The sequence below is a fragment of the Simochromis diagramma genome, unplaced genomic scaffold (assembly GCF_900408965.1).
Source record: "Simochromis diagramma unplaced genomic scaffold, fSimDia1.1 OVJJ01000618.1, whole genome shotgun sequence".
NCBI lineage: Eukaryota > Metazoa > Chordata > Actinopteri > Cichliformes > Cichlidae > Simochromis > Simochromis diagramma.
Window position 1 is genome coordinate 3,719,944 of NW_024387423.1, and position 9,351 is coordinate 3,729,294.

A 9,351-nucleotide genomic window follows, 5' to 3' on the forward strand; every position below is an offset into this window, starting at 1 on the left:
TAATAAATACTGAGGCCACGAGCGATCCTTTTGCATTACATATAAAAGCCAGTATCCGCCAGGGAGAGACAAGTATGGGAAGTAAATAAAGGAACTAAATGTATGGAAACTTGTTTCTGGAGAAGAATTCAATAAAATACATAAAATAACAGGTCGACTTACTCTGTAAGTTTGTTTTGCGAAACATACTATGGTATGTCAAAATGCTGAAATTAGTTAAATACTAATATATTGTATTTTTAATAAATTATTAAATTTAATAAATTCTTATTATAATAAACTAGTCAAAGGCCGCCACAAAACGATTTAAAGTTTATTTGTTTTTGTTTTTTTATTTGACCATTGTCTTATTTGAAGTATCACATTAATACTCCTGTTTCATGTATTGCCAGCTGTAACAAAGGATTTCATGAACTTAGCTATACATTTAATTGTTTCCTAACTGTGGACTTCTCTGTTTTCATTTAAAGTGATCTTACCACTAACATGTTAATTAGCTAGGTGAAAATGAGCTTTCGTATTTCCACCCTAATATAATTATTTCTGTTTCCTTTGGAAAAATTGTTTCCATGTAATCTCCCGGCATAAATGGCGCTTCGGTCCTCTAATGCAGTGAATTAAACTCTGACTGTAAAAGCAGAAGAAAACACATTTTCTCGCTCTGCAGTGATTCTGCTTTTCGTGCATGTCTATAATAATGTTTTAATTAATTATTTTTCTCCTTGTGGGCTCAGTGGTAAAAGCGGTGTGGGCGCAGCCGCGGAGGTTTTTGTCAGCATCAGCATCTTCTGCTGGATGCGGATAACCGGAAGATGGTGAATCAGAGAGGAAGCGTGGGGATTATATTGTTACAGTTACAATCCCGAACCAGACCGCGTCCATTTTTTAAAAAATCATTTCTTTAAATGTTCAGTATTTTGCGGGTGAAACTCTGAGTCGCTTGGCTGCCATGTTCCCGTCTTGTTACTCCAAACCTGCGGACAGCGGCAGTAAGAGGAGCTCCATCGCTAAGCTGCTGCTCGGGGTGTTTGTGGTTTACATGCTCCACACAGCCTGGCTGTTGTACGGTTTCCTAAACACCAAATCCTGCGATGGAGGCAGAGGAGAGCACTGCATCACCTCCTATCTGGCAGCCAGACCCAGACTACAGGTTAGAGCTTGTCTTATTCCTGATGGCAAATCTCTGAGATCCAGATCCATAGGTTTGATCATTTACACGAGAATAACAGTAAAAAAAAATCTGTCCATGTGCTGCTCAGCAAGAAGCCCTTATTGCTAAAGTGTACTGTCTACATGGTAGTTAGAGAAAAATATGATAAATTGTCATTTGGCATTTAGGTTTGTGTCGTTTTTGTGCACATCTACTTTAAAACTATGGCATTTTCATGCATTCTCTTCATGAAAATATTGATAGATCGTTTTGTTTGCAGGTGTTTACTTTGTGAAATCTGTAAAACAGACACACATTTGAAGCACAGTCAGGATTATCTCGTCGCTTTCATTTTGAAAGGAATCTCAAACTAAGATGGAAACCTTGTTTTAACATCTCGTCTTCTCCTTCATTCAGATGAGTGTTTTTACCTGTCTCGTGCCAGACAACAGCCCCCTCGAGCTCGCTCTAAAAATAGACCCGTTCGACCCTCACTCGAGATTTGAGAGGTGGGTTTGACATGTTGATAACTGCACAGGAGCAGACCAACAATCTGAAAAATTATTTGTTTATTTTTTAACATAATGGTAGCAGCATCGCAGTTATTGCAACATAAATCTTTAGTCATATAAATATATAGTCATCAAAAGACTTTACCGACCACTGATCACAGTGACAGTCACAGTATGCTGCAAGTACTCAGTAATGATTAGCATATTTGATTGTTTATGAAGGCCTAAAACACGCAGTTTCTATTTTTTATGCCTATCTCTCTCTCCACAGAAAGGTGCATGTCTCTCTGCCAGGAGAGACTCGGGCTAATGGCACCCTCTTTGCAGTTGTTTATGTGCACAAGGCTGGCGTTTCACCTTTGGAGGACAGCAGAGAGGTCCACTATGCAGTCCAACTCACCACCTACATCACCCCCTCACGCACCGACGTCCAGAAAGACAAGGAGAAGGTACATCATCACTCAGGACTGCTTCATATTTCACCCAGCATGTTGCCTTTACATATATTCGATATAATGGGGCCTTTTTATGGGGCCCAGCTGCCTTGCACGGTGCATTATTTATTTATTTTTTTGGTTCCACCCAGAAGCCGAGATCTGAGAACCCTGTATCCCACTGGAGACCCCACCTGTCACTCACTGTCATGTCAGAGGACTTCACCTTCACAAAGGCTGGGCTTCCCAGTGACGTGCGCCGCTACATGAGAGTGTAAGTCAGATGAAGCTTTGGAGGTCAAAGCCAGGTGAGCTGTCAGCGTACTGCTGACTTCTGCTGTTTTGCTGCTGCAGTGGCACCGAAAGGCTGAGAGGAACAGATACTTCTGACAGAAAATCAAACACACTGGTGTTTTGTTGCAGGTGCTGTGTTATTATTCAAAGGGCGCAATATATATTGAAAAACATCTAGAAGGAAGTCCGCTTTAGATACAGTGTCTGGTGCAGTAAAAGTATCATCACAAGGGTACATAAATAAATAGCCCTTTGTCACTGCTCGCTAGCCAAACAATTCTTTAGTCTTTAGTAGATATTAATTTATATTAATTAAAGAAAAATAATGAAAATGGGAAAAAAGTTCTCTTATCTGTAAAAGATGATCCTCTAGATCTGGATCACAAGTTACAAACAGCCACTGGTAGACTCTGTAATCTCTCAGCAGGCTGGAATTTAAAGGCAAAGTAAACCTGTTAGACCTCTCAGCTGCTACCATTAAGGTGCCTCAGGGTAAGGTGTTTAAGTGTATGGATGTGTAAACGTGTTCACAAATTTCCCAGGGTGAAAACAAGGATCGCTTTGAATTAAAGAACCTTCCTGCTTTTCTCTGCAGCTCTCAGGAAGGCAGACAGATGATGTACCTCCCTCTGCTGATGGTTAATGAGCTCAACTTCAGAGTCAGAGACCTCATGGTATAGGAAGCTTTTTCTAGTAAATTTTAACAGACACTTGCTTATTTTGATTTTTTTTTTTTTTTTTGGCTGATTTAAAATGAGCACATATCCGTTTATCCATTCACCGACAGGAGATCAGCAGCGGCACCGTTCAGCTCCCTCTCACTGTGTCCTATGAGGGAATCTCTCTGAGAGGATTCAGGTTTTGGGTCCACCTACAGGACATGGTTTATTCCCTGCAGCAATTCGGTGAACTATTTATATAACAGACATATGATTTAAGGCATTATAATGATTCATTAATCTTAATTATATCATATTAATTATATGTGGTAGCTTTTATTTGTACTCAAATACAACCCAAATAATACCTCAGCTCATCAAAATGAGCTCATCCGTTGCTTCTTTGTGTCTCCAGGCTTCACAGACGAAAACATCGATGAAATTAAAGAAGCTCTGGTGGGATCCAACCTCTACCTGTTAGTGCTGACTGCTTTCATCACAGCTTTGCAAGTAAGAGAGCATATTAACACGGACTTTGTGGAAGGAAATGTAATTTCTTTTCTAAATGCTTTATTTCCTTTTTTTCAACAGCTGATCTGTGAGTTTCTGGCTCTTAAAAATGACATCAGCTCATGGAGGAAAAAGAAGAGCATGGCGGGGATATCGAGGAAGACAGGTGACCATAATCATGTTAGGAAAAAAAAAATTATGCGTGGCATCGATCAGCTCAGAAAATGTTAAATTCCTTTTTTCGTTTTCAGTTCTGTGGCGTAGTCTCGGTACTTTGCTGATTTTCCTCTATCTTCTGGAGGAGACCAGCCTGCTGGTGCTCCTTCCTGTCGGCCTGGGAGCGTGTGTGGAGGTAGTTATTAGTATATCTGGTGTTGCTCAGACAAATTAGAGTCAAATAAAGATCAAAACAGAGAGTTATAAACCAGTAATCGCTTATCCCACCAGGTGTGGAAGGTGTTTACAGTATTTAAGATCCAGATACAGTGTAAAGGCAACAAGCTTCATGTGAGTATGGAGCACTTGCACATCTGTGTTCACAGCAGTGTGGAAGAATGCATCATACAAGTTGTGATCTCTAAGTGATCCGTCTTACTCTATAGGTTAATAAACTGGATGAAGAGGAGAGAAAGACAGTGGAGTACGACACACAGGTATCAGTCTGTTTGTTTTATGGCTCCTTTAATATTCTCCCTCGGGCTTTCTTTCATTTTTACATTTTCATCTTTGTCTTTTCCCTCGAGGCGTCCAGATACTTGTCCTACTTGGTGTATCCCCTGTGCATCAGTGGAGCCGTTTTCTCTCTGGCCTACTTACGCCAAAAGAGGTGAGCCAATCATCAAATTCATCTCGTCGCTACTTAATTTGTCATTATTAAAGAGCTGCCAGACTTCACATTTGTGCCAACCTCCTTTAAAAAGTCACCTTTTAAAGATTCTCGTCAGATCTGAATGTTTCTTACATTTTAGTCTAGCTGCCTGACATCTACGTTGTCTATTTTTAAAACTCATCTTAAAACGCATTCTTTCTCTTTGGCCTTTGACCCAAACATTAGACATTGATCTTGTTCATTTTTATTGTGTTATAGCTGTTTTTACCTTTCATAGTTTAGAGTGTATTTATCTATTTTTGTGTATAGGACTTTGTGTCTGATGTAGCTTTTTTTAAAAAGAGCTTAATGAATAAAGTTGGTATGGATTGGTTATTATGTATACCCTGAAAAGCCTCTGATTATTTCATTGACAGTTACTATTCCTGGCTGATCAGCACTCTGGTGACTGGTGAGTTTTCTTGCATCCATCCCCAAAGATTATCTATAATAAGTACAGTACTTAATTCTTAATAATCTTTCTTTAAAACTAACCTTACTACTCCCTATGGGCTCATTTAAAAAAACAAAACAACAAAAAACAAGGCATCTTATTTCATTGTTATGCTGACGACTCACAGATTTGCCTACCACTGAAAAGTAAATCTGTGAGTCCTCTGAAGGGTTTACTAGATTGTTTGGAGGATGTTAAGGCATGGGTGGTTTTAAACTTCCTTAACTTAAATGAACAGAAAACAGAAGTCATTGTGTTTGGTCCCTGTGACCACTACGACTTGGGCCCTTAAGGCTACGTTCACACTGCAGGCGAAAGTGCATCAAATCCGACTTTTATGACCCTATGCGACCCATATCCGATCATGCTATGACAGTGTGAACGGCACAAATCCGATATTTTCAAATCCGATCTGGGTCACTTTCGTATGTGGTACCGAATCCGATACATATCCGATGTTTTAGAAAGCAACTGCTGTTTGAACGGTCATGTCGCATTAAATCCGTCTTTTACGTCTCTGACACAAGACAGACGCCAATTATCAGCGCCGGAGAAGACATCACGAACGCTTCCTGGCCTTCCAGTGTGGATGTCAGTGAAACTGTTGGGAAGACATCGTTGGAGAAACGTGAACATTTTATTTGTACTGTATAATCTTCAGATTCTGACAGAAATCTGCAACTATCCTTTGAAGCACCGCTCCTCTAAAACAGCAATAAGGATAATAATTAGGCCATATATAAATAACAAAATAACTTTATAACTTAAAGCAAAATTGGGAAACGTAAAGTCCGAAACAAGTCTTTATATTAAGGGCCATCAGTCAAACAATACTGTTTGGTCTGGGTGTAAACAGAGCGCGTTGTGTGTGACGTCTTCTTTTGTGCATGCGGGCCGCTTTGAGGGTTCACACTAGAGCGCGTTTGCTGTCGCATTTTATTTGTAGTGTGAACAAGCAGACAAAAAAATCGGATTTGATAAAAAAAAATCGGAATTGAGCATCAAGACCTGCAGTTGCAGGACTACATATCTCTCATACTAGCATCCTCACACTGACTGCCAGTTAGTTTTTGAATTTATTTTATTGAATTTATATTTACACTCCTGCAAGATCACTGAGGTCTGCTGATCAAATGATCCTAGCTGTCCCGAGGTCCTGATTAAAGCACAGAGGAGACCGGGCCTTTGCTGTGACTGCTCCTATAGTGCGGAACAAACTTCCGCTTCACATCAGGACCTCTCCAACATTAGACACTTTCAAAACCCATCTGAAAACCCACTTTTATTCCTTGGCTTTAAATCAGCTGAGTTTGCACCACTTTTATTTGTCTCATATCTCCTCATTTTATTCTCCGCTTCTTAAATTTTATCATCTCTTCCTATGTTTTTATCTCTTTTGTTTATCTTACATTTACAGAACCTTGGTCAAGAGTTGGTGTTTTAAATGTTCTATATAGATACATTTGACTTTGAGTTTTACTATTATTTACTTTTGTATTTATAATACCTGCGTCCTCGCCTCAGGAGTGTACGCCTTTGGCTTCCTGTCTATGGCCCCTCAGCTCTACATTAACCACAAGGTTTGTGTGGCAGCTAAACAGCAACACTTCAGAAATATTTTCTTTGGCTAAAATTTGTACGTTAAAAATTAAAACAAACCAAACCTCCTCCCCCCTCCCTTGTTTGTTCACTTTCTACTGTGGGACAGCTGAAGTCTGTGAGTCACCTGCAGGGGACAGTGTTGATGTACAGGGTGAGTATTTCTTGAGCTCATTCACAAGCAGCATCAGCAGGTTTCCTTTGTGCTGCGTTTGGTGTTAAAGCGATTGAGTTCGGTCAGCTATCCTCTCTCGTCTCCAACAGGGAGTCAACACGCTGATTTCAGATCTGTGCTCCTGTGCCTCCTTCTTTTCCTCCTCTGGATCCTTCTCTTCCTCGCATCAACTTTCCTGCTTCAGAGATGAGCTTCTCTTCTTTCTCTACCTCTACCAGCGAAGGTACGATGACCCAAAAATAATACCACAGTCCCAAACACACATGGAGCAAAAACACTCACTGGCCTCTTTATTAGTTACACTTTGCTATTAAGTTGTTTTACCCTCTTTTTCCTTCAGAACTGTCTAAATTCTTTATGGCACAAATTCATTAAGTGCTGGGAACATTAATGTGATATTTCAGTCAATATTGATATGGTAGCACCACAGATTTGCTGCAGATGTGTCGGCTGCACATCCTTGATGTGAATCTCCCATTAAACCACAACCCAGTATATATATATATTGAGTATATTGTAGTTTCTCCAGTACAGCTGCTTTGCTGATTGTACGTCACAAATACAGATAATCAACACGACATTCAAATACTACAACAATATGCATACTCATATTCAAGATAATCCCAGTGACTTTAAGTTGTATTATTTTCAAGTACAAGCCATATTCTGACATTTTAGACACTCTTGAGCCTTTCTTCTTTTCTGTTTGTGTACATCCATACTCACAAATCAATTTGTATTTCCAACATAACAGCAGTACTCTCTTGCTTTTGTCTCACTCATGTCTGCACCAGCCGTTTCGCCTCCAAACCCAGAAAACGAGAGCCCGTCCCTCACACCAAGAAAGTGAAGACTCAGTGAGGAGAGGACAAGCTCATCTTTTCAGAACTCAAAAGATCAGCTCAAAAAAACAAAACAGAAGTGAACTAATGAGCCTTGGGGATGTAAAACAGAGACACAGGCAGGACACATGCCCACATGTGTGCCACAGCAGCTCCTGACCGATTCAGACTCTGCACTGCTGCATATTCGCGGCGCTGCTGCTGCTTTTTGCTTGGCATTGATGAAGCTTCCCCTTGACTGCTGCTTTGACTCGGCTCCTTCATCTATCAACATCTCTGCTGTACATTTTATGCTGGGTGACCTTTCACAAATGATTTCTGCAGCATCACATCAGCGCTTGTAACGTGGATTTATTTGCCGGATCCTTCTCTTTATACAAACACGAGGGAGCTGGAGTGTTTGGGTACGCTGCGAAGGATTAATCCTTCAACTCGGTGATTCAACAATTAGTCTTTCTGTCACTGAGCTTCACATGATTCACAGTTCAGAAGAATCCTCATGTATCTTGCAGGGACACATTGTCCCACATCAGCTCAATTTTATTCTCAAACAGGTTATTTTAGCCTTTTATCTCTCCTCATTAAAAGCCAACTTTCTGCAGAATGCAGTGCCTGTTAACCCCGCCTCATATGCCATCGGAGAAAGTCCCTGCCAGCTGGGCTGCTAGGAGGCACCAATTCTGGAAACATATTAATCAGACTACATAATGCAGCTTCAATCACAATATGGAAACAATGGGGTAAAATACAGAGAACTGGATCATTTAAACTGCTACACGGTGAGATGTGGACTTCTTTTTGCACATTTTTCCATAAACTAAACATTATTTTCCTTATCAACACACAATCTATCTTTATAACAACGATGAGAAGAATCGATCTGCCATGTTTGGCTATTTTTTATTTGAAGCATGATGCTGTGTTTTAGCCACACCCTGGATGCTGATTGGTCTGTGTTAGAGGTCAAGTCCAATGCATCATAGGGCACTCTAAGTCAACTCCAGTGATGCTTCTTTTGTTCATGTTAAATGGCATGAGATAAAGTCTTCCTACTCACTATCAAGTTGTACATGCCGAGTTAGTTTTCCTGTCAGTTTACTGCAAACCGATTTGAAAAAGACTCTTTGCCAAATTAGCACATAAAAAGGAATATAAAAGATAAAAGCATACAGCACATCTGCTTCATTAAAAGACGTCTATTACTTCTCACACGGCACTGTCAGTCCATCTGAAGCTTTTTACTGTGCTCGCAGGCCCGCTGCATTAAACTCAGTGCTGATTTCTGACCGAACTGCTCGAACACAAACATTTACTTCAAAATTGCTGTTTTTTATGTTTTAGTAATGCACTCTGCCTGTTCATTGTTTTGTTTTGTTTCAAATAAACTGGAATTGTAAATGTAAATTGACTGATTAAGCCCTTTAATCGCCACTATCAATGTTACACATACATGCAGTAAAATAGGACCCCTTTCGACCGTACTTACATTGCACAAACATGACGTTGGTAAGACAGGTCAGAGTGAGGAAGGATGGTAAGAAAAACAATGAAATACACAATATATGGGGGAAGAGGAGGGAAAAAAAGAACTCCACCCACACTGAGCTCCTAATGGGAGAGCAGTTTGAGAACAGGAAAAAAAACCACTCAGCACAATGAACCACATGAATCTTCACACCTTACATTATGAAAAACAAAACACGGGACTGTATATCTGTGTCTGAGTACATGTTGAGTTGTCTTAAACTATAGTTCTCCAGCCCTTCTGAAGCTCTTCACTGGTTTTTTACTCACCTTCAGTCCAGTCCTTGTTCCTGACCATTTTCAAGCCACTCAACACACGATTATGAACAC

General features: G+C 40.2%; 1 protein-coding gene across 3 annotated transcripts; it reads left to right on the forward strand.

Annotated features, from left to right (window-relative positions):
- The first annotated feature begins 473 nt into the window (after positions 1 to 473).
- LOC120722260 (cleft lip and palate transmembrane protein 1-like protein) lies at positions 474 to 7,566 on the forward strand. 3 transcript variants are annotated; one of them, XM_040013179.1, is made up of 17 exons: positions 474 to 1,150; positions 1,568 to 1,659; positions 1,934 to 2,111; positions 2,252 to 2,370; positions 2,986 to 3,064; positions 3,178 to 3,295; positions 3,465 to 3,559; positions 3,641 to 3,725; positions 3,811 to 3,911; positions 4,007 to 4,066; positions 4,162 to 4,212; positions 4,303 to 4,385; positions 4,805 to 4,839; positions 6,406 to 6,461; positions 6,590 to 6,634; positions 6,745 to 6,878; positions 7,450 to 7,566. In XM_040013179.1, the coding sequence occupies exons 1-17, from the start codon at positions 950 to 952 to the stop codon at positions 7,514 to 7,516; spliced, it is 1,599 nt and encodes a 532-aa protein (XP_039869113.1). In that variant the 5' UTR covers positions 474 to 949; the 3' UTR covers positions 7,517 to 7,566. The 3 variants fall into 3 exon arrangements, with proteins under 3 accessions (XP_039869113.1, XP_039869112.1, XP_039869114.1); XM_040013178.1 differs by having other exon boundaries at positions 478 to 1,150; positions 2,249 to 2,370; XM_040013180.1 differs by lacking the exon at positions 1,568 to 1,659 and having other exon boundaries at positions 977 to 1,150; positions 2,249 to 2,370.
- The last annotated feature ends 1,785 nt before the right edge of the window (positions 7,567 to 9,351 follow it).

Excerpts from the sequence above, each read along its gene's own strand:
- LOC120722260 (XM_040013178.1), top strand. The coding sequence starts at position 950 with ATGTTCCCGTCTTGTTACTCCAAACCTGCGGACAGCGGCAGTAAGAGG. Across the intron at positions 3,726-3,810 it reads GGGGATATCGAGGAAGACAG|TTCTGTGGCGTAGTCTCGGT; the intron begins GTGACCATAATC and ends TTTCGTTTTCAG. Across the intron at positions 4,067-4,161 it reads GTAAAGGCAACAAGCTTCAT|GTTAATAAACTGGATGAAGA; the intron begins GTGAGTATGGAG and ends CTTACTCTATAG.